Source organism: Salvelinus alpinus, chromosome 23 (assembly GCF_045679555.1).
Source record: "Salvelinus alpinus chromosome 23, SLU_Salpinus.1, whole genome shotgun sequence".
Taxonomy (NCBI): domain Eukaryota; kingdom Metazoa; phylum Chordata; class Actinopteri; order Salmoniformes; family Salmonidae; genus Salvelinus; species Salvelinus alpinus.
Genome location: NC_092108.1, coordinates 41,166,447 through 41,190,854, shown reverse-complemented (window position 1 = coordinate 41,190,854; position 24,408 = coordinate 41,166,447). Strand labels below are relative to the sequence as shown.

The following is a 24,408-nucleotide window of genomic DNA, read 5'->3' as shown; positions in this document are numbered from 1 at the left end:
AGGTTCTGGACTGTGGCCCGCCGTTGGAGGTTCCGGACTGTGGCCCGCCGTTGGAGGTTCCAGACTGTGGCCCGCCGTTGGAGGTTCCGGACTGTGGCCCGCCGTTGGAGGTTCCAGACTGTGGCCCGCCGTTGGAGGTTCCGGACTGTGGCCCGCCGTTGGAGGTTCCGGACTGTGGCCCGCCGTTGGAGGTTCCGGACTGGGTACTGTCGTTGGAGGTTCCAGACTGTGGCCCGTCGTTGGAGGTTCCGGACTGTGGCCCGTCGTTGGAGGTTCCGGACTGTGGCCCGTCGTTGGAGGTTCCGGACTGTGGCCCGTCGTTGGAGGTTCCAGACTGTGGCCCGTCGTTGGAGGTTCCGGACTGTGGCCCGTCGTTGGAGGTTCTGGACTGTGGCCCGTCGTTGGAGGTTCCGGACTGGGTACTGTCGCCGGACGCTCTGGACTGGGTACTGTCGCTGGTGGTACCGGGCTGGGGACACGCACCTCAGGGCAAGTGCGGGAAGCAGGCACAGGACGTACTGGACTGTGGAGGCGCACTGGAGGTCTGGAGTGTAGAGCTGACACAACCCGTCCTGGCTGGATGTTTATTTTCGCCCTGCAATTGCAGGGCGCTGGCACAGGATGCACTGGGCTGTGCAGACTCACCGGAGACACAGTACGCAAAATAGGCGCAGGATATCCTGGTCCAAGGAGGTACACTGGAGACCAGGAGCGCTGAGCCGGCACCCTCCTTCCTGGCTGGATGCCCATTCTAGCCCGGCCAATGCGAGGAGCTGGAATAGAGCGCACCGGGCTAGAATAGCGCCCTGGAGACACTGTGCGCTCCACCGCATAACACGGTGCCTGACCAGTAACACTCTCCCCACAGTAAGCATGAGGAGTTGGCTCAGGTCTCCTACCTGACTCAGCCAATCTCCTCGTGTTCCCCCCCCCAAAAGATCTTGGGGCTGCCTCTCGGGCTTCCGTGCAAGCTGTGTTACCTCATAGCGTCGCCGTTCCTCTATTCTCCGGTACTTCTCCTCGTAGTATCGGCGTTCTGCTTTCGCTGCCTCTATCTCCTCTTCAGAAAGGCGATACTCCCCTGGCTGTGTCCAGGGTCCTGCTCCATCTAATACCTCCTCCCAGGTCCATTTCCCCATTAAGCGCTGTTCCTCTTTTTCACGCTGCTTGGTCCTTGTTTGGTGGGTTATTCTGTCTATGTGTAGTTGCATGTCAGCACTCGTGTTTATAGCGTCACGTTCGTTTTGTTAATTTTGCTAGTTTATTTAGTGTTCTTCGTTTAAATAAAGAAGAATGTATTCATCTCACGCTGCGCCTTGGTCTCCTCGTTATGACGAACGTGACATCGGGACAAGTCTCTGAATGTCCTAGAGTGACCCAGCCAGAGCCCGGGCTTGAACCCGATCGAACATCTCTGGAGAGACATGGGAAAAGTTGTGCAGCAACCCTCCCCATCCAACCTGATAGAGCTTGAAAGGATCTGTAGAGAAGAATGGGAGAATCTCCAAATACAGGTGTGCCAAGCTTGTATCGTCATACCCAAGAAGAGTCACTGCCAAAGGTGCTTCAACAAAGTACTGAGTAAAGAGTCTAAAAACTTATGTAAATGAAATATTTCAGTTTTTTATTTTTTATACATTTGCAGAAATGTCATTATGGGGTATTGTGTGTAGATTGATGAGGAACATTTTTTAAATACATTTTTAGAATAAGACTGTAATGTAACAAAATGTGGAAAAAGTCAAAGGGTCTGAATACTTTCCCAATGCACTGTATAACCACATATCTAAGATGGCATGACCTGGAAAGGCCATGTAAATACTGTACACTGTATTCCCTGAAATACACTTAAAGTAAATTTGCCCTTTCCCACAAATGTAGGATGCCCTTGTTCTGCTGATACTTTGCATCCCCCTAAAGGTTAAGGTTAGGACAAGAGATAGGGTAAGCTGATCCTAGATCAGTGGATAAGGGCAACTTCTGCCTCAAGCATATCATGGACATTCAAGGAGCATGGAAGATGTCCAGGTTATTTCCATGTCATGTCAAAGGGGACTAATATAGTTGCTCAAGGGGTATCAGTATTTAAAGGTAGCTCAAGAAGTTTCTCTCCTCTCCAGCAGCTCAGGTTATAACTCTTATTTTTTTTCCTTTTTTGGCCAGTCAGATCAAGGAAGTGTGAATGGTTGTAGATAACGGTGCCTTATGAAGAAATGTATTCATAAATACACACTACCTTTCAGGCACAGAACAGGCTGTTGAGATGTACCTCTCAAAGTGAGGAAAGAGTATGAGTGCATTCTGGGTAGGAAGACACTCATAGAAGTCAGCCCAGATATGCCAATCAACCACAGCCTCACATGAACAGCTATTACTGTGCAGCATGTCAGTGAAGCACCCTGAGCCCACAGCATCGGGTTCCTTGAAGGACGTTTAGGATGGGGAAACAGGGAAGTGGTGTCTCTACCTGCGTAAGGGACAGGGGCGTCCTTGTCCAAGGCCACCAAGGGAGGGTCCAGCAGGACGGTGTCCATGTTCTCCGTGATCACCCCATGGTACGACGTCTCGATCCACGGCTTGTGTTTGTTCACTGTGGAGAAGAAAGAGGAGAATGGGGAGATAGAGAGAAAGACATTGTCAGATGATTTTGTGAGGTTTGCCCGGCCATGAAAATAATAGCTAAACAGTACTATCAATAACCATGAAGCTAATATGCATAGACAGCGCTATTTCTCTCTCTAACATACCGAGGCATATGATATCGCTCTCCCAACCAGTATTCATGAGAAACACACTAAATTATCTGATTTTGGGTCCTGGCGACGTTGCTTTTGTTTGCCTCACAGGTACAAAAGCTGTTACAAGCCCTTGATCAATGCTCACAGCTAAACAGACTAAAGTACAACTTAAATTGCCCACAGGCAAAGCTCATTTGGGGTGACTCTTTCGATATAGTTTGCAAATACCGTCAGGTCATCCTTGATAAAGATGAGAAAAAAAGACTGTATAAAATAAATTATACAAATACTGAGCTGTATTGTATGCTCAAAAAGAAAGAGATTTAATTCAACAGGTAATACAACAATCTCAAAAAGATAGCGATGAAAATTACCCCTGTTTCCAGTACTCCAGCACCCTCCCCTTGCGGCGATAACAACACTTAGACTTTTCTAAAATGTTTTATTAGATTGGAGAACGCATTGGGAGTTCTATACTTCAAGTTAATGATGCCTTTGACCTTAACAAGGGCCCCAGGACCAGTGGAAGCAAAATAGCCCCATAACATCAAAGATCCACCTCCATATTTACAGTAGGTACGGGGTTATTTTCTGCATATGCTTCCGTTTTGCGACGTCAAACCCACCACTGCGTGGCCAAAGAGCTCTATTTTCATGTCAGAATTTATAACTGTATTCTCCCAGACACAACAGTTTCTGGAGAACCGTTGACATCTCTATCTGAAGCCACAGACAGTTGTGGCCACTCACTCACTCAGTACCCTGCTGTGTATAAAGTACAGTTCATCTCTGTAGAGCTCCCTCGACTCAAAGGAAACCATTGACCGAGTCCCAATGACACACTGAACTCCTACGCAAGTGCAGACAGAGATGGAGAGAGATGGAGAGATAGAGCAAGCTAATAGGCCATTCAATACACCAGGAGATTACTTTTAGATGGGTGCTGACCATCATCCACTGCGATTTAATGACTTCCTCGAAACCCACCACGCAAATACGCTGACCGAGTAAACGAAAAGCTTTTCAAACTTTTAGTTCAGAGACACACACGCGCACACGCGTTGTGTATTCACACACATACAGTACACTCACACAGGCGATCATGTACATGCACACTAGAGTGCACACACACACACAAAATCTCTTCTGAAAAAGTTATCTGGAAGCTTTGTGACCGTTTGACCTTTCAACCCGAGGAAAAGGAACAGTTTGCTTCATTCTAATGAGCAGATGACATGTCCAGCTGGCACTTTTCACCCCACTCCTAAACATCCTGGTCTCAATTTCGATGTGGCCTTATCCTCTATGGGATTGGTGTCCCTCCACTGGGATGGTTGAGCTAATGTGCACTAATGTGATTAGCATGAGGTTGTAAGTAACAAGAACATTTCCCAGGGCATAGACATATCTTATATGGGCCGCAAGCTTAAATTCTTGTTCATCTAACTGCACTGTCAAATTTACAGTAGCTATTACAGTGAAAAAATACCATGCTATTGTTTGAGGAGAGTGCACAACAACAGAAAACGTATCACGGCAACTGGTTTGATACATTCACCTCTGAAGGTAAATAATGTACTTACATTCAGTAATCTTGTTCTGATGTGTCATCCGGAGGGTCCCAGAGATAAAATGTAGCATAGTTTTGTTTGATAAAATAAATTTTTATATTCAAATGTAGGAACTGGGGTCTACAATTTGAACCCCTGCTGTTTTTGTAAATTTGTCTTTATGCTCACAACCCAACCCAACCCAACCGAGACACAGACACATACCACGAGGGGCTGGAAGCAATTGGTCAGCCGCAGTGCAGCGCTCAAGTGAGCCGGCAATCCTCCTGTTGCCGGCTCACTCCGCACCAAATTTTCCAGTCTGAGCTGGGATTTGAACTGCTTCTCTAACCACTAGGCTACTTGCCACAAGTAACATGTTGGTAATTGATGTGTTGCTAAACAATAGGGAGGGGAGTCCCCTAAGTCTATTCGTGGGTTGCACCTCTTGTCACTTGGTTGCGTCATTGCAATTGTTATCAACGTTCTACAGATGCCACAGCATATTGATGTCCAAATGATGGTTATTGCTCAGTCATTCTGAACGGGGGCTAATGGCTGTTTTGTCAAAATGACACTATAGTGGCATGGAAATTCGATGACACTGCATCATGGGATATGAAATGCACAATGTGAATCGTAGTATGCTGTAGACCAGGGGTTCTTAAACGTTTTCAGCCTGGGACCCAAATGAGAAATTCTGTATTTTCTTGAGATCCAAGCTTATGAAAACATTGGTAAATGTCATTGCCCTTATGCATAAAACAAATGCAATATAGACAAATAACAATGAAATACCCATATAAAAACAGTCGTAAGTTTACATACACTTAGATTGGAGTCATTAAAACTTGTTTTTCAACCACTCCACAAATTTCTTGTTAAACCTCTTGAAGCTAGGGGGCAGAATTTCTATGTTTGGAAAAAATAACGTTCCCAATGTAAGCTGCCTATTTCTCAGGCCCAGATGCTAGAATATGCATATAATTGACAGATTAGGATAGATAACACTCTAAAGTTTCCAAAACTGTCCAAATATTGTCTGTGAGTATAACAGAACTGATTTTGCAGGCGAAAACCAGAGGAAATCCAACCTGGAAGTGCCTCTTATTTTGAAAAACCCCTGTTCCATTGCCTGCCTTTCCTCCATTTAAAGGGATATCAACCAGATTCCTTTTGCAATGGCTTCCACAGGGTGTGAACAGTCTTTAGACATAGTTTCAAGCTTTTATTCTGAAAAATGAGCGAGATTTATCAAAACGCGTCAGTGGATAGCTGAATGTCCTTCGATTAGTTCATGCGCGCGAAAGTTGTAGCTCGACATTTTCTTTATGTCTTTTATTGTATAGGTTACCGTCCTGTTGAAATATGATCGATTATTCATGTTAAAAACAACCTGAGGATTGATTATAAAAACGTTTGACATGTTTCTACGAACTTTACGGATACTATTTGGAATTTTCGTCTGCCCTTCATGACCGCTCGAGCCTGTTGATTTCTGAACATAACGCACCAACCAAATGGAAGTTTTTGGATATAAAAATAATATTTATCGAACAAAAGGAACATTTATTGTGTAACTGGGAGTCTCGTGAGTGCAAACATCCGAAGATCATCAAAGGTAAGCGATTCATTTTATTGCTTTTTTAACTTTTGTGACCAATCTACATTGCTGCTTCGTAATGTTTTGTCTAGTGATCGATAAACTCACAAACGCTTGGATTGCTTTCGCTGTAAAGCATATTTTCCAAATCTGACACGATAGGTGGATTAACAACAAGCTAAGCTGTGTTTTGGTATATTTCACTTGTGATTTCATGAAAATAAATTTTATTTTATTTTATTTTTTATTTGGTGCTCTGCAATTCAGCGGTTGTTTACGTAAATGATCCCGTTAAAGGGATCCGTGCGCCAAGAGGTTTTAACAAACTATAGTTTTGCCAAGTTGGTAGGACATCTACTTTGTGCATGATACAAGTCATTTTGTAATTGTTTACAGACAGATTATTTCACTTGTAATTCACTGTATCACAATTCCAGTGGGTCAGAAGTTTACGTACACTAAGTTGACTGTGCCTTTAAACAGCTTGGAAAATTCCAGAAAATTATGTCATGGCTTTAGAAGCTTCTGATCGGCTAATTGACATCATTTGAGTCAATTGGAGATGTACCTGTGGATGTATTTCAAGGCCTACCTTCAAACTCAGTGCCTCTTTGCTTGACATCATGGGAAAATCTAAAGAAATCAGCCAAGACCTCAGAAAAAAATGTGTAGACCTCCACAAGTCTGGTTCATCCTTGGGAGCCATTTCCAAACGCCTGAAGGTACCACGTTCATCTGTACAAACAATAGTACGCAAGTATAACACCATCGGACCATGCAGCCGTCATACCGCTCAGGAAGGTGACGTGTTCTGTCTCCTAGAGATGAATGTACTTTGGTGCGAAAAGTGCAAATCAATCCCAGAACAACAGCAAAGGACCTTGTGAAGATGCTGGAGGAAATGGGAACAAAAGTATCTATATCCACAGTAAAACGAGGCCTATATCGACATAACCTGAAAGGCCGCTCAGCGGTGGTGAAAGTGGTAATCCTAGCTGACCTAAGATCGGCAATTTTTACTAGGATTAAATGTCAGGAATTGTTAGAAACTGAATTTAAATGTATTTGGCTAAGGTGTATGTAAACTTTTGCCAAATATTTTTATTTGGAATTTGGTAGAAATGTTGTCAGTAGTTTATAGAATAAAACTAACATTTTCATTTTACCCAAACACATAACTATAAATTGTAAAACCAGAGCCAGAGCTGTATATATATTCTATATATATATATTCTGAACTGGAACAAACGGATTGATCACATCGCACCGATGTAGACCAGAACACACACACACACACACACACAGTCCTAATGAGAGGGTTGAAGTTTTCAACAAGCAGGTCTATTCTGGGCTCAGGTTTTGACAGTTCAACACTGAGGTCATGCTCAGCATGGAGTCTGTTTCTGTACTTGTTTTTTAAGTAGGCCAGAGTTGAGACCCCTGACTTGCATAGGTATGTGGTGCCAAACTGGATCAGAACATCTACTGCTTTCTCAGCCAGGCAGGAGACCACTTCCTGCTGTAGATGAGCAACACAGAATTGTGTGAGTGTGTTTCTCTCAAAAAGCATCTTGCTTCAATCAGTTAATTCCAGTTCAGAATAAAAATTATTACTTGTATTTTAACAGCAACAGTTCCAACCTAGACTTGTTGTCAACTATTTCTATAGTAAGATGTACAGTAGGCCTGATCATTTGTAATCTTAATCTCTACTGTTCTTAGGGTTGCACTATCAGTAGCTAGCTAGCTTGCTTTGGCTAACGTTAGCTAGCATATTAGCTGTGTACAAGGGGATTGTTTGAAAGAGAAACTCACATCGACAACTATGAGAGACGGTGCTCCCTTATTCCTGCTTATCATCACCTGTTAGCTGTCGTTCTGCCCCTCAGCAAGGCAGTTAACCTACTGTTCCTGGGTTAAATGCGGAAGACACATTTCAGTTGAATGCATTCAGTTGTACAACTGACTAGGTATCCCCCTTCCCCTTTTCCTTAAAATGACAACAATGCCTTGCTAGCTGACTTCCACTTCCACCGTCGAAGCACTGTTTCCTGAAGCATTCTGCCCTGTTCTGAATAACTCCCTGGGTTTACCGTCATGCTGTGGATGTTTGGTCCGGATGTGTCGTTATAATTTGTTCGCTTTGAGAGACTCATTACTAATCACTTCCCAACACAAAACACATTGTGGGCGCTCTTCAATATTTCTCAAAGTTTGTATTCAGCCAAGTGAGAGAAACTCGTCGCTGTATTTGCGTTTCATTTGAATTGAAATCAGTCAGAACTTGTGGCTAGCTTGAGTCCATTCGACGACAGCAGGGATTAATGCCGAGTGGGAATGACAAGTCAGTGGCTGACAGCACATCATATGCTGCTGAACAACAGCACTGCAGTGTGTGGGTCGTGGAGGGTTCTTTAAGAAAACTGCAGAAATAGATCTGGTAAACTGCAAAGCACACGGGCATCTCCCACCCACTCGCGCAGCTGTCAAACTGATCGGAGACACTGCTACTAAGCAGACAGCGCGTCGTACAGAGAGTGCAGTTGCACTTGGACAAATCAATTCCAGATATGAATGAAATAATAATACATTTACTCTGATCTGTTAATGGTTGGTCGCGACGTGAAGTGGGTCGCGACCCATACTTTAAGAAAGGCTGCTGTAGACAAAGGCAATACAGAAGCTTCAAAATGAGAAAAAAAAAGGAATTGTGCAGTATTACTAACAAAAAAGATGAAATGTCAAAATGTGTATCAAATCTTACAGTAGTGCATACATACTATCATCAAAATAACTGGTTATAAAGTGGCAGAATTCTCCATTAATGTTGAATATTTTCAGAACACCTTCTGGATAGTTTGTGTTTGACATTAAGGGAATGTTCTCTTGGAAACAGTCCTTGCACGTCACTGGAACATTCCTATGGAAACGTTAGGTAATGACCTAATGGGACTCTTAAGGGAACATTCTCTAAAGGTGTGGGAACATTTGTTGTTAGCTGGGATCACTCTGTTACCGTGAACTTGTCCTGTACAGACAGACACAGCATAGTCAGAGTGTGCTGCAGCGGAGCGGATGGCTCATCTCAGACTGGGACGGCAGTGGAAAGTTTGGGGTCATTTAGTTCCACAAAAGGGTGAAGTTTCCCAAATATACAGTAAAAGGTTTGTGTCTGGTTTTGATGGGAGTATTCTTGCAGCATGACTGAAGGGTATGATGTGAAAAGTAGCAAGCTTAAATATTTCAGTCAAGAGCATGCCCAACAGCCACCATGGTTCAGACAGTAACATCCTATTCTGGCAGACCATATCCACACCACAGCCGCACTGACACAGTGCTGCAGTGCATCTTCAGCCAGTCCTAAAGTAAGTTATATGGGTGGCGATTTCAATTTGTGGCTGAACCTCTTATGTTCATCATATCCCATATTGCATTTTAGCGCACTAACACTCCAGAGAGAGAGAGAGAGAGAGAGAGAGAGAGAGAGAGAGAGAGAGAGAGAGAGAGAGAGAGAGAGAGAGAGAGAGAGAGAGAGAGAGAGAGAGAGAGAGAGAGAGAGAGAGAGAGAGAGAGAGAGAGAGAGAGAGAGAGATGGGTGGAGAGAGAGAGAGAGAGAGAGAGATGGGTGGAGAGAGAGAGATGGGTGGAGAGAGAGAGAGAGAGAGAGAGATACAGAGAGAGAGAGAGAGAGATACAGAGAGAGAGAGAGATACAGAGAGAGAGAGAGATACAGAGAGAGAGAGAGAGAGAGAGAGAGAGAGAGAGAGAGAGAGAGATACAGAGAGAGAGAGAGAGAGAGAGAGAGAGAGAGAGATACAGAGAGAGAGAGAAAGAGAGATACAGAGAGAGAGAGAGAGAGAGAGCGCGCAAAAGGTGTGGGGGAAGGTAGTGAGAGAGACTTTTGATGCTCTTTCTTCCAACAATAAGTACTAATGGTTACAAAATACTCAACGTCCTCAAACCCCCCCCCCCCCCCCCCACTAAACCGCATAAAAACATAAACATAAACAACACACAAAAACATCAAAAATTCCCTCACAATCTCATTACCAGTAACAGAGAAAGAAAAAAGAGAGCGAGTGAGAAGAAAATGACTGAGCAATATAGACACGCAGAATTCTGCTGGGAACAGTATCTTGTTTTTGTAGACTTCATTATTTATCCAGCAACCCAAAAAATGTCATTATATCCACGTTTTAAGCGTATCTAATAAAACCCTGTCAAGCATTGGGGAAGGGAACAGAGTGTGTGCAAATCTGCGCTGCGACCTCCCTGTGCCCTCATATAATGAAAGTTCCAGTCAGCATTCCAACCGGTAATTAAAACTGGAGGCACACAACGCGAGATCGCCGGGATGGATGGAGAATTTTACAGTGTTTCCCTGGAATGATGCAACACTCTATTAATCTGTGACCAGATGACACCCTGCTGTAATGTTGGGCGTTGTAACCTGGCAACATGGGATCAGGACATGTAAATACTGTATCAGCAGTATAAGAGAGAAGGAGGAGAGAGGGGAAGAGACAGGGGGAAAGGATGGAGGGAAAGACAGTGAGGACAGAGAGAAGAGGGATGGAGAAAGAGGGAAAATGGATGGAGTAGCGAGAGAGATGGAGAGAAACAGAAAGATGGAGAGAGGATTTGTTTTGGGATAATTGCATTGTCTAATTACATTTCCCTTACACCTTTGCGTACTATTTATACTTTGTGCATCATGCTGATCAACAAACGCAACCTTTCCAGGGTATAACAATGAATCTCTAATTAAGACTTAATACAAAGAAATCAATGGTTTATTGCAGTCTGCTATGAAGGGAACAGTGTTTATTATTGCCTATGGGCAATGCCATTTAAATTGTTGGTCTCTCACAGCTACAGGTACGTTTAAAGGAATAGTTCCTGATTTTGGCAATGAAGCATATTATCTACTTCCCCAGAGTCAGATGAACTTGTTGATACTATTTTTATGTATCTGTGTCTAGTATGAAGGAAGTTAGAAGTAGTTTTGCGAGACAATGCTAACTAGAGTTAGCACAATGAATGGAAGTCTACAGGATAGATAGAATTCCAAGCATTGTGTTAACACTAGTTAGCAATTGCACTAACGCTACTTACCATCTTCCTTCAAACTGCAGTCAGATACATAAAAATGGTATCCATGAGTTCATCTCACTCTGGGGATGCATGATTCTGAGCTGTAGCGAAATGACTCCACACTTGATCTCACCTCCAACCACTGGGAATGGGGATCTTCTCTTGAATGCAACACATTGCACAGTGATATGCATAAGGGAACACGGATTATGGTACTGTCGATTAAGCTGTTAGCCTCAGGGTGCCCATTAGTATATGTGCGCTACCTAGCTAGCTACACTGAGTGAGATCACACACTTAGTCTGATCGCCTAAGGGCATAAAATCCCCCATATACAGTAACGCCCTAGTCAGAACCTGGAGTGTTACGTTGCAGGACTAGAACAGTTATGAAATGTCACTCAAGCAGAATTCATGATGAGAAAACTTTGATTCAGGTCGGAACACTTTTTAAATGTTCAACATTTTCACAACACCTAAAATAACCACGGGCTCATCATCAACTTTACTTGGCTCATCACGCTCTAGCAACTCCTTGTGGTGGGCCGGGTGCCTGCAGGCTGACGCCGGTTGTCAGTTGAACGGTGTTTTCTCCCACACATTGGTGCAACTGGCTTCCAGGTTATGAGGGCGGGTGTTAAGAAGCGCAGTTTGGCGGGTCATGTTTCGGGAAAACACATGACTCAACCATTGTCTCCCGAGCCAGTTGAGGAGTTTCAGCGATGAGACGAGATCGAAATTGGGGAGAAAAAGGGGGTAAAATACTAAAAAATGTACTCCTAATTTACTCCTAACTCCTAATTACCAGCTTCCATTCAGTCAGTGCATAAAAGCTCTTAGCCAGGCCAAATAGATACACTCCTTTCTTAAAACATGAATATCTTATGGCCTATTGAATCCTGGGATTCCTACTTTACTCATAAAATTACTGTCCTGTATTTTCTTTGAAAAATATCCTCAAATATCCTAAGTCTCAGACCATGAGAAATAAGATTTTCTGGTCTGATGAAACCAACATTGAAATCTTTGGCCTGAATGCCAAGCGTCATGTCTGGAGGAAACCTGGCACCATCCCTGTGGTGAATCGTGGTGGTGGCAGCATCATGCTGTGGGGATGTTTTTTAGTGGCAGGGACTGGCAGACTAGTCAGGATCGAGGCAAAGATGAACGGAGCAAAGTACAGAGAGATCCTTGATGAAAACCTGCTCCAGAGTGCTCAGGACCTCAGACTGGGGCGAAGGTTCACCTTCCAACAGGACAATGATCCTAAGCACACAGCCAATACAATGCAGGAGTGGCTCTGGAACAAGTCTCTGAATGTCCTTCAGTGGCCCAGCCAAAGCCTGGACTTGGACCCGATCAAACATATCTGGAGAGACCTGAAAATAGCTGTGCAGCAACGCTCCCCATCCAACCCGACAGATATTGAGAGGATCTGCAGAGAAGAATGGGAGAAACTTCCCAAATACAGGTGTGACAAGCTTGTAACGTCATACCCAAGAAGACTCGAGGCTGTAATCGCTGCCAAAGGTGCTTCAACAAAGTACTGAGTAAAGGGTCTGGATACTTATTTAAATGTAATATTTCTGTTTTACATTTTTTATAAATTAGCAAAAATGTCTAAAAACAGTTTTGGCTTTGTCATTATGGGGTATTGTGTATAGATTGATGAGGGAAATCCTTAGAATAAGGATGAAACCTAACAAAATGTGGAAAAAGTCAAGGGGTTTGAATACTTTCCGAAGGCACTGTCAGAAACAGGTGTGGCTGAAATAGCCAAATCCACTAAGCTTTTAATTTGTTTATTTTCACCTTTATTTAACCAGGTAGGTCAGTTGAGAACAAGTTCTCATTTACAACTGCGACCTGGCCAAGATAAAGCAAAGCAGTGCGACAAAAACAACACAGAGTTACACATGGGATAAACAATCGTACAGTCAATAACACAATAGAAAAATATGTGTACAGTGTGTGCAAAGGAAGTAAGGAGGTAAGGCAATAAATAGGCCAATAGTGGCGAAGTAATTACAATTTAGCAATTTACACTGGAGTGATATATGTGCAGATGAGGATGTGCAGGTATAAATACTTGTGTGCAAAAGAGCAGAAAAACAATAACAAATATGGGGATGAGGTAGGTAGTTGGTTGGATGGGCTATTTACAGATGGGCTGTGTACAGCTGCAGTGATCGGTAAGCTGCTCTGACAGCTGACGCTTAAAGTTAGTGAGGGAGATATGTCTCCAACTTCAGTGATTTTTGAAATTCGTTCCAGTCATTGGCAGCAGAGAAGTGGAAGGAAAGGCGGCCAAAGGAGGTGTTGGCTTTGGGGATGACCAGTGAAATATACCTGCTGGAGTACGTGCTACGGGTGGGTGTTGCTATGGTGACCAGTGAGCTGAGATAAGGCGGAGCTTTACCTAGCAAGGACTTATAAATGACCTGGAGCCAATGGGTTTGGCGACGAATATGTAGCAAGGACCAGCCAACGAGAGCATACAGGTCGCAGTGGTGGGTAGTATATGGGGCTTTGGTGACAAAACGGATGGCACTGTGATAGACGGCATCCGATTTGCTGAGTAGAGTGTTGGAGGCTATTTTGTAAATGACATCGCCAAAGTCATGGATCGGTAGTATAGTCAGTTTTACGAGGGTATGTTTGGCAGCATGAGTGAAGGAGGCTTTGTTGCGAAATAGGATGCCGATTCTAGATTTAATTTTGGATTGGAGATGCTTAATGTGAGCCTGGAAGGAGAGTTTACAGTCTAACCAGACACCTAGGTATTTATAGTTGTCCACATATTCTAAGTCAGAACCGTCCAGAGTAGTGATGCTAGTCGGGCGGGCGGGTGCAGGCAGCGATCGGCTGAAGAGCATGCATTTTGTTTTACTAGTATTTAAGAGCAGTTTGGAGGTTTGTTAACACAGTGTCCAAAGAAGGGCCAGATGTATACAGAATGGTGTCGTCTGCATAGAGGTGGATCAAAGAATCACCCGCAGCAAGAGCAACATCATTGATATATATATAGAGAAAAGAGTAAGCCCGAGTTGAAGGGGTGTCCACATACTTTTGTATATATAGTGTACCAGCGCACTGGGCCAATGGTGTAGTGGAGGCTATACCCACTTTTTTCGGTGGGCATTGCATATACTTACTTCTTAATTCCTATTGTTGCGTATCAAAGTAGTGTAGTGGAGTTATACAATTTATTAATTATGTAGTACAATAGAGAAATCATGTACAAAGTAGTGTACACAATCACAAAGCATGTGAAATATATTCACATGCGCTCAGCATACATAGTGTCACGTCTGCTCCTGCTCCTCCCCTCCAGCGTACGACGTCGCCAGAATACTAAATCACTGGTCCTGGGATTCATCATTACGCACACCTGGCACTAATCATTACGTGCACCTGTGAATCATTATGATTCACACCTGGACTCCATTACCTTCATTATTTCCTCCCCTTTATATGTCACTCTCCCAAGTTGATATTGTTTTTGTGTATCGGTGTACTGTCTTATGTTAGTGGCGCGGTCTTGGATTTGTTGGTTTATGAAACCATTTCACCTGCTTCCGACTTACCGCTGCATCATTATACATCGCCTAGTTCCTGCGGGAATATTATCTGCAGGCAACAAGGGCACGCAGATCTCAAATGGTTGTAGCATGGTGCAGCTCACACAATGACATTGGTAGGTAAGACATTTCAACTTAGGATTTACTGGTAGATATCATAAGGCAATAATGGGTATGCAAACCAGGTATTGGAAAGAGTTTAGTCCTTAGTCTTGATAAGGCTATTTGTGATGTGCCGTCCAGTCATGTGCTGTTTGCATGAACATTTCTAAAGGCTTTCCCCAAAAAACGCTCCGATTAAATGTTGACTGCAAAGTAGGCCGACCGGACAGAATGATTTCTATCAATGGGGAGGGCATTTGTTTTGCTCAATTGAAAAAAGGGCAACTACACCGTCAAATATAAACTAACATTGAAAAGTTTGGGGTCACTTAGAATTTCCCTGTTTTTGAAACACTTGTCAATTAAAATAACATCAAATTGATCAGAAATACAGTGACATTGTTAATGTTGTACATGACGATTGTAGCTGGAAATGGCTCATTTTAAATGGAATATCTATAGAGGCCCATTATCAGCAACCATCGCTCCTGTGTTCCAATGGCATGTTGTGTTAACTAGTCCAAGTTTATCATTGTAGAAGGCTAAAGCCTTAAACCCTTTTGCAATTATGTTAGCACAGCTGAAAACTATTGTGCTGATAAAAGAAGCAATTAAACTGGCCTTCAGACTAGTTGAGTATCTGGAGCATCAGAATTTGTGGGTTCGATTACAGGCTCAAAATGGCCAGAAACAAAGAACTTTCTTCTGAAACTCATCAGTCTATTCTTGTTCTGAGACATGAATGCTATACCGTGCGAGAAATTGCCAAGAAACTGACAATCTCGTATAACGCTGTGTATTACTCCCTTCACAGAAAGCGCAAACTGGCTATAACCAGAATAGAAAGAGAAGTGTGAGACCCCAGTGGACTACTGAGCAAGAGGACAAGTACACTAGTGTCTAGTTTGAGAAGCAGACACCTCACAAGTCCTCAACTGGCAGCTTCATTAAATAGTACCCGCAAAACACCAGTCTCAACGTCAACAGTGAAAAGGCGACTCCGGGATGCTGGCCTTCTAGATATTTAGTGTACTACACAAAGTGTAAATGATGGAAGTACCAGCCCAAACGATACGCAAGTATACCAACTCTAGTGCAGGATTGACAAGTAAATCACAGAACGTAAGGATAAGCAAATCCCCATGACCAAATCGACTATCCTGTAGTCCAATGGCTCCTTATAACTGCCATTAAGCTAAACCAATCAGACTGGTGTCTGACCTTATTCCCAAGGGGATCATTAGGGACCGAATCACTTACTCAGTTCTTTAGCAGAGGGAATGTCGACTCAGATACAGTCAAGCAAAAAATAAACCTAATGACTAATAGAAAAAGAGTAATTCTGCATATTGACTCGAGACGCAGCAATACTTTCACATTAAGCAGAACTGAGTGAGTTGGTAGGAGCCCGTAGTAAAGATGCTTCCCACTCTGCACTTCAGTGCTCTGTGTCTGCACATCTACAGGCACTTTACAATTTGTATTTATTAAGGATCCCCATTATCTGCTGCCAAGACAGCAACTACTCTTCCTGGGGTCCAGCAACATTAAGCAAGTTATATACACAATTTAAAATATTACATTTCATAACACTTCACCCAATACATTTAGTGTGTTCCCTCAGGCCACTACTCCACTATCACATACTTACAATACAACAGCCGTGTATGTGTGCCTGTGTCTTCACAGTCCTGGCTGTTCCATAAGGTGTGTTTTTTAATATGATTCTACTGTTTGCAGGAGTTACCTGATGTGGAATGGAGTCCCATGTAGCCACGGCTCTATGTAGTACCGTGCGCTTCCCATAGTCTGTTCTTGACTTGTGGATTGGGAAGAGACCTTTGGGTGGCATGTCTTGTAGGGTGTACATGGGTGTCCGAGCTGTGTGCTAGTAGTTTAAACAGACAGCTCGGTGCATTCAGCATGTCAACACTTCTTACAAAAACAAGTAGTGATGGAGTCAATCTCTCCTCCACTTTGAACCATGTGAGATGTACATGCATACAGCTCTCCGTGTACATTTTAGGACTAACTTATTCCTTGCCACCTGTTCTGAAACTAACTGCAGGTCTATGTTAAATGTTGCAGTGATTTCACTCACTGTAGTAGCTGAAGTGTATAGTGTTGAGTCCTCATCCTACATAGACACACTGGCTTTACTCAAGGCCAGTGTTATGTCATCAGTAAAGATTGACAAAAGGGCCCTAGACAGTTGCCCTGGGGACTTCCTGATTCTACCTGGATTATTTTGGAGAGGCTTCCATTAAAGAACACCCTCTGTGTTCTGTTAGACAGTTAACTATTTTTCTGCAATATAGCAGCTGGTGTAAAGCCATAACGCACACTTTTTTTCATCAGCAAATGCCACACTGAAGTTTAACAATACAGCTCACACAATCATTTTATCATCAATTTCTCTCAGCCAATCATCTGTATAAGTGCCATGTTTGTTGAATGTCCTTCCCTATAAGCATGCTGAAAGTCTGTCAATTTGTTAAGAATAAAATAGCATTACATCTGGTCAAACAATTTTTTCCAAAAGATTACTAAGGGTTGGTAACAGGCTGATTGGTTGGCTATTTGAGCCAGCAAATGGTGGGTTTACTATTCTGGGGTAGTGAAATTACTTTTGATTCCCTCCAGGCCTGAGGGCACACACTTTCTAGTAGGCTTAGATTGAATATATGGCAAATAGGAGTGGCAATATCGTCCGCTATTATTCTCAGTAATTTTCCATCCAAGTTGTCAGACCTCCTTGGCTTGTCATTGTTGATATACAACAATAATTTGTTCACTTCTTCCACACTCACTTTACGGAATTAAAATGCTTGTATTTCAGAATTTGAGCAGTTCTACTTGAATGTCTAGTGTCAGCGTTTTGTTGCTGGCATGTCATGCCTAAGTTTGCGCACCTTGCTAATGAAAAAATCATTAAAGTAATTGGCAATATCAGCGGGTTTTGTGCTGAATGATCAATCTGATTCAATGAATGATGGAGCTGAGTTTGTCTTTTTGCCCAAAACGTAATTGAAGGTGCTCCAAAGCGTTTGACTATCATTCTTTATATAATTGCATAGTTTCTTCCCTTTATATTCAGTTTAGTCACATGATTTCTCAATTTGCATGAAGTTTGCAAATCGATTGTGCAGCAGACTTATTTGCCATTCCCTTTGCCTCATCCCTCTAAACCATACTATTTTTCAATTCCTCATCAATCCACAGGGATTTAAGTTTTTACAGTCATTTCCTTAATGGGGGCATGCTTACTAGTGACTGGGATAAGCAATTTCATAAATGTATCAAGTGTAGCGTCTAATTGCTCCTCATTTGGCACCATAGACCAACAAATATTATCTACATTAACAACATAGGAATCCCTGCAGAACTTATTGTATGACCTCTTATACACCACTATATTAGGCACAGCCTTTGGTTTTCCTATATTTGGATACTGCTTTAAAGCACATTTCTGCAGCATTAGTAAAGATGTGATCAATACATGTTGATTTCATTCATGTGATATTTGTAACTACCCTGGTAAGTTGACTGATAACCTAAACCAGGTTGCAGGCACTAGTTACAGTTTGATGTTTTTTCTTGAGTATGCAGCTTGATGAAAGCCAGTCCATATTTATGTAATACCCTTGTTAGAACCAAGCATTGAGTTTATTTGTTATAATTAAATGGTATTAGATTTAAAAGGTGATTGAATTGCTCCCAAATTGTAATGTTAATGCATTTCTTTTGAATAAATATTTATTTAATGTATAAGTGAATAGGTTGGTTTACTTTTAAGTTTTGACCAATAAGGTTGCTTGTTAAGCTGTGGCCAATGGGAGAGTTGACCTGGTTAACGGGAGGCCTGGGGGGGAAAAAGAGGGAGAGACGTTGAGAAAAGGGATGATGTTACATTATGACCGTTGGTGAAGAATGATAAAATAAGAGCAAAACCCATACCTACTGAGTTTTGAAGGGAAATACCGATTTTTATTTATTTCATAAGTTCTAATTTTGTTATTAAAGACTGAAGCTATCGTCTCATCGTGGAGGTGTTGGACAGCCTTGAGGTTAGCCTAGCATCGTGTGACACCGAGAGAATTGCTTGGGAAAGACTAAAGTTCATGTTCCCATGGGATATCGGTTACTGCTAAAGAGTACTGCCTGCCTTGATAGCTGTGCTTGCTGTGGATCTTGAGCGAGAACCTGCACGGAACTGCCATACTTCGCTGAGGGAATATCTACAAGTAGTGAGTAATCCCAACGTGAGGTGCTTCTGGACTTTGTGTCGGATTTGTTTAGCTCCAACGTGCGCCAACAGGTTATTAAGCAAGCTTGAAATCATTTGGACATGGGTTGTGCACGACTCATTGGGGTTTATTATTTTTATTTATTTTGATGTGGTTCTTTGAAAATGTAATCATACACATATTGAACCTTATGTATGTTGCCTTGGTGGAGTCATTTACTGTTTTTAATTTAATTTAATACATAGGAAAGCATATCCTTATACAATAACAAATCTATATTCATTCCATCTGAAGTTAATACCCTATTTGTCATCACCCTAGATAGTTTACAATAATGATTCTTATTGGCGATGTCCTTCTCACCTAACATCCCATGCTGTTGAGATACTCTACGTAAGTTAATATCGTGAGAGTCAAATTCGAGCCTGTTGAGGGTTACATTGAAATCACCCAGAAAATATACATTTCTGTTTATCACATACATTATCAAGCATTTCACACATTGTTATCCAGATGCACTTGGTGGTCTATAGCAGCTTCCCACCGGAATGAACTTTAGGTGAGGCAGCTGAACCTGTAGCCATAACTTCAACAGTATTTAACATGAGATCCTCTAAGCTCAACAGAAGTGGATCTGATATAAATGGAAAAACCTCCACCTTTGGCATTTCTGTCTTTTCTGTAGATGTTATAACCATGTAATGCTACCACTGTATTATCGAAGTGAGTTGCAGCGTTTTTATATTAATGTCATCTGTTACTAGCAAATTATTGATTTCATGAATCTTGTTTCTTAAGCTACATATGTTAACGTGGGCTATTTTTAGCACTTTTCTGGGATGCTTGATTGTTTTCGTGCTTTAGTGGGAAGCTTAGCAGAAGTAGACATGTTATTTATGTTAGTGCAGGGTGAGCTACACACAGTGGACTTCCTACTAGGGCACACTGTCTCCATGATAAGTTTAACTCCGGTTCATAGATACAAATAGGCACAAATTAACATAATACCAACATGTTTCAAGCAGACCACCATAGTCCCTGTGCCCAAGAACACTAAGGTAACCTGCCTAAATGACTACCAACCCATAGCACTCGCATCTGTAGACATGAAGGGCTTTGAAAGGCTGGTCATGGCTCACATCAACACCATTATCCCAGAAGCCTTAGACCCACTCCAATTTGAAACAGATCCACAGATGATGCAATCTATATTGCACTCCACACTGCCCGTTCCCACCTGGACAAAAGGAACACCTATCGAGAATGCTATTCATTGACTACAGCTCAGTGTTCAACACCATAGTACCCTCAAAGCTCATCACTAAGCAAGGGACCCTGGGAATAAACACCTCCCTCTGCAACTGGATCCTGGACTTCCTTCCCACAGGTGGGCAGGATAGGTAACAACACATCCGCCACGCTGATCCTCAACACGGGGGCCCCTCCTGTACTCCCTGTTCACTCATGACTGCATGGCCAGGCACAACTCCATGGCCAGGCACAACTCCAACACTGAAGTTTGCCGATGACACAACGGTGGTAGGCCTGATCACCGACAATGATGAGACAGACTATAGGGAGGAGGTCAGATGTGGCAGCGTGGTGTCAGGACAACAGCTCCCTCAATGTGATCAAGACAAAGGAGATGATTGTGGACAACAGGAAAAGGAGGACCGAGCACGCCCCTCATCGAGAGAGCTGTAGTGGCGCAGGTTGCGAGCTTCTTGTCCTTGGTGTCCACATCCCCAAAAAACTCATGGTCCAAACACACCAAGACAGTTGTGAAGAGGGCACGACAAAGCCTATTTCCCCTCAGGAGACTGAAAAGACTTGGCATACGTCCTCAGATCCTCAAAGTTCTACAGCTGCACCGTCGCGAGCATCCTGACTGGTTGCATCACTGCCTGGTATCCTATTACAGGGGTTGAGTCACTGGCTTACTGGTGCTCTTCCATGCCGTCCCTAGGAGTGGTGCGTCACTTGAGTGGGTTGAGTCACTGACGATCTTCCTGTCTGGGTTGGCGCCCCCCCTTGGGTTGTGCCGTGGCGGAGTTCTTTGTGGGCTATACTCGGCCTTGTGTCAGGATAGTAAGTTGGTGGTTGAAGATATCCCTCTAGTGGTGTGGGGGCTGTGCTTTGGGAAAGTGGGTGGGGTTATATCCTGCCTGTTTGGACCTGTCTGGGGGTATCATCGGCTGGGGCCACAGTGTTTCCTGACCCCTCCTGTCTCAGCCTCCAGTATTTATGCTGCAGTAGTTTGTCGGGGGGGCTATGGTCTGTTATATCTGGAGTATTTCTCCTGTCTTATCCGGTGTCCTGTGTGAATTTAAGTATGCTCTAATTCCCTTTCTCTCTCTCTCTCGGAGGACCTGAGCCCTAGGACCATGCCTCAGGACTACCTGGCATGATGACTCCTTGCTGTCCCCAGTCCACCTGGCCGTGCTGCTGCTCCAGTTTCAACTGTTCTGCCTGCGGCTATGGAACCCTGACCTATTCACCGGACGTGCTACCTGTCCCAGACCTGCTGTTTTCAACTCTCTAGAGACAACAGGAGCGGTAGAGATACTCTCAATGATCGGCTATGAAAAGCCAACTGACATTTACTCCTGAGGTGCTGACCTGTTGCACCCTCGACAACTACTGTGATTATTATTTGACCAATCTGGTCATTTATGAACATTTGAACATCTTGGCTATGTTCTGTTATAATCTCCACCCGGCACAGCCAGAAGAGGACTGGCCACCCCTCATAGCCTGGTTCCTCTCTAGGTTTCTATTTGCATTGCCTCCCCCCTCTCTTACTCCGATGCTACTTTCTGTTATTATCAATGCATAGTCACTTTAATAACTCTACCTACATGTACATATTACCTCAACTAACCGGTGCCCCTGCACATTGACTCTGTTTCAGTACCTCCCTGTATATAGTCTCGCTATTGTTAGTTTACTGCTGCTCTGTAAATACTTGTTACTTTTATTTCTTATCCATATTTTTTTTTTAACTGCATTTTTGGTTAGGTGCTCTCATTTCACTGTAAGGTCTGTTCGGTGCATGTGACTAATAAAATTTGATAATGTGCATTTGCTGAAACATTGAACTCAGCGACACAATGGTAGGCATTAGCTGGGCTTGGGTCATTGATAAATCATTATCTCAACGTACCTTTATAATGCTGTGAAAGGATCCAGGAACCCAAATGATTTGGGTGGATCCCATCCTCCTTATAAAACCAGGTTTGTTTCCAGAAGGTATCAAAAGTGTGTATGTTACACCATCAGAGCTGCAATAGTCTCGTCTGGATGGAGGGCTAAAAGTCTGCTAAAACGTTCAATGCCACAATTTAGGGAGGGCACATGGCCAGATATTATGGGGCATTTGTTGGTGTCAAGCGGACACCCAATCAGTTCTTCAAAATCCATCTTCAGCTCTACTGAGCTGCCCTTCATAATGTCATTGAATCCCACATGAACTATGATAGTCTGATGCAGTTTTAAAATATTCACCAGTGAGTATGTTAACATGCACACAAAAAATTCAATAATAAGCTGATTATGGCAGTAGGCCGAGTGTGGAAATAGACATGTAAACACCTTACTCTGCTTATCTTAATCAGCATAAGGTCAACGTCTAAGTAAGCATAGCGACTAAAACACCTGGTTTTCTGAGCAATGTTTGGAATAATTATGAAATGTAAACAGCTTAAATCGGTGTCCCGGCGGTGTATTTGATCTGCGCTAGCACCAGCCAAGCGAGCCTCCCTCTTAACTACGAGTGAAGTGAGTTTTGCAAAACTGAAAGTATGTCTTAGCGTACTTTATATGTCCGCACCCAGAATGAAAAATGTTTTGCAAAAATAACATGATTTGCATTTATCAGAAGTCCCACCAGTAGTGTGATTTCAGATGTGTCGACGTAAACAGGGTTATTAGGGAAATCGTTCTTCTTGCCAAGCATGTCAGCTTTTTAAACAAACCATATTAATCTGACTATCCACAATCGTGTTATTGTGTGCATGTACTGTAACTGTGCTCAGTGTTCTTAAACACTCATTAAAGAGGCCATAAACTCTGGTCTTTTATCATATGAGTCATAAAAACCCGCAGCGAAGACAATTATCTCTAGGAGATTCTGAATTAATTGACTTTCCTTAGCCATCACATTGTTATAAGTTGATTATCTACCAAGTAGATATTGTACTGGAGACACAGGCTAGGACACTGGTATATGAGTACACTGTGGTATACGAGGACCGGTGGAGAGTAATGAACTACATGTAGTTCAACTAGTAATTTAACTACATTTTGCCAAATCTTGGTAGTGTTTTCAGTATAAAGTACTTTAATGCCATGCAGATGTGCAGCTACAGTTGAAGTCGGAAGTTTACATACACCTTAGCCAAATATATTTAAACTCCGTTTTTCCAATTCCTGACATTTAATCCTAGTAAAAATGCCCTGTCTTAGGTCAGTTAGGATCACCACTTTATTTAAGAATGGAAATGTCAGAATAATAGAGAGAATGATTTATTTCAGCTTTTGTTTCTTTCATCTCATTCCCAGTGGGTCAGAAGTTTACATATACTGTATTCAATTAGTATTTGGTAGCATTGCCTTTAAATTGTTTAACTTGGGTCAAACGTTTTGGGTAGCCTTCCACAAGCTTCCCACAATAAGTTGGGTGAATTTCGGCCCATTCCTCCTGACAGAGCTGGTGTAAATGAGTCAGGTTTATAGGCCTCCTTGCTCGCACACGCCTTTTCAGTTCTGCCCACAACTTTTCTATAGGATTGAGGTCAGGGCTTTGTGATGGCCATTTCAATACCTTGAGTTTGTTGTCCTTAAGCCATTTTGCCACAACTTTGGAGTTATGCTTGGGGTCATTGTCCATTTGGAAGACCCATTTGCGACCAAGCTTTAACTTCCTGACTGATGTCTTGAGATGTTGCTTCAATATATCCACATAATTGTCCTCCCTCATGATGTCATCTAACTTGTGAAGTGCACCAGCCCCTCCTGCAGCAAAGTACCCCCACAACATGATGCTGCCACCCCTGTGCTTCACGGTTGGGATGTTGTTCTTCGGCTTGCAAGCCTCCCCTTTTTCCTCCAAACATAACGATGGTCATTATGGCCAAACAGTTCTATTTTTGTTTCATCAGACCAGAGGACATTAATCCAAAAAGTACGATCTTTGTCCCCATGTGAAGTTGCAAGCTGTAATCTGGCTTTTTTATGGTGGTTTTGGAGCAGTGGCTTCTTCCTTGCTGAGCGGCCTTTCAGGTTATGTCAATTTTAGGACTCGTTTTACTGTGGACATAGATACTTTTGTACCTGTTTCCTCCAGCATCTTCACAAGGTTCTTTGCTGTTCTGGGATTGATTTGCACTTTTCGCACCAAAATACATTAATCTCTAGGAGACAGAACGCGTCTCCTTCCTGAGCGGTATGACGGCTGCGTGGTCCCATGGTGTTTATACTTGTGTACTATTGTTTG

General features: G+C 42.9%; 1 protein-coding gene across 1 annotated transcript in view; it reads right to left on the bottom strand.

Annotated features, from left to right (window-relative positions):
- The window catches only part of LOC139551013 (calsyntenin-2-like), a 292,767-nt gene that overhangs the window by 156,212 nt on the left and 112,147 nt on the right, over window positions 1–24,408 (bottom strand). The window contains exon 2 of the mRNA XM_071362344.1: window positions 2,468–2,590. Coding sequence (XP_071218445.1) covers window positions 2,468–2,590 — 123 coding nt within the window. The remainder of the gene's footprint in view (window positions 1–2,467; window positions 2,591–24,408) is intronic.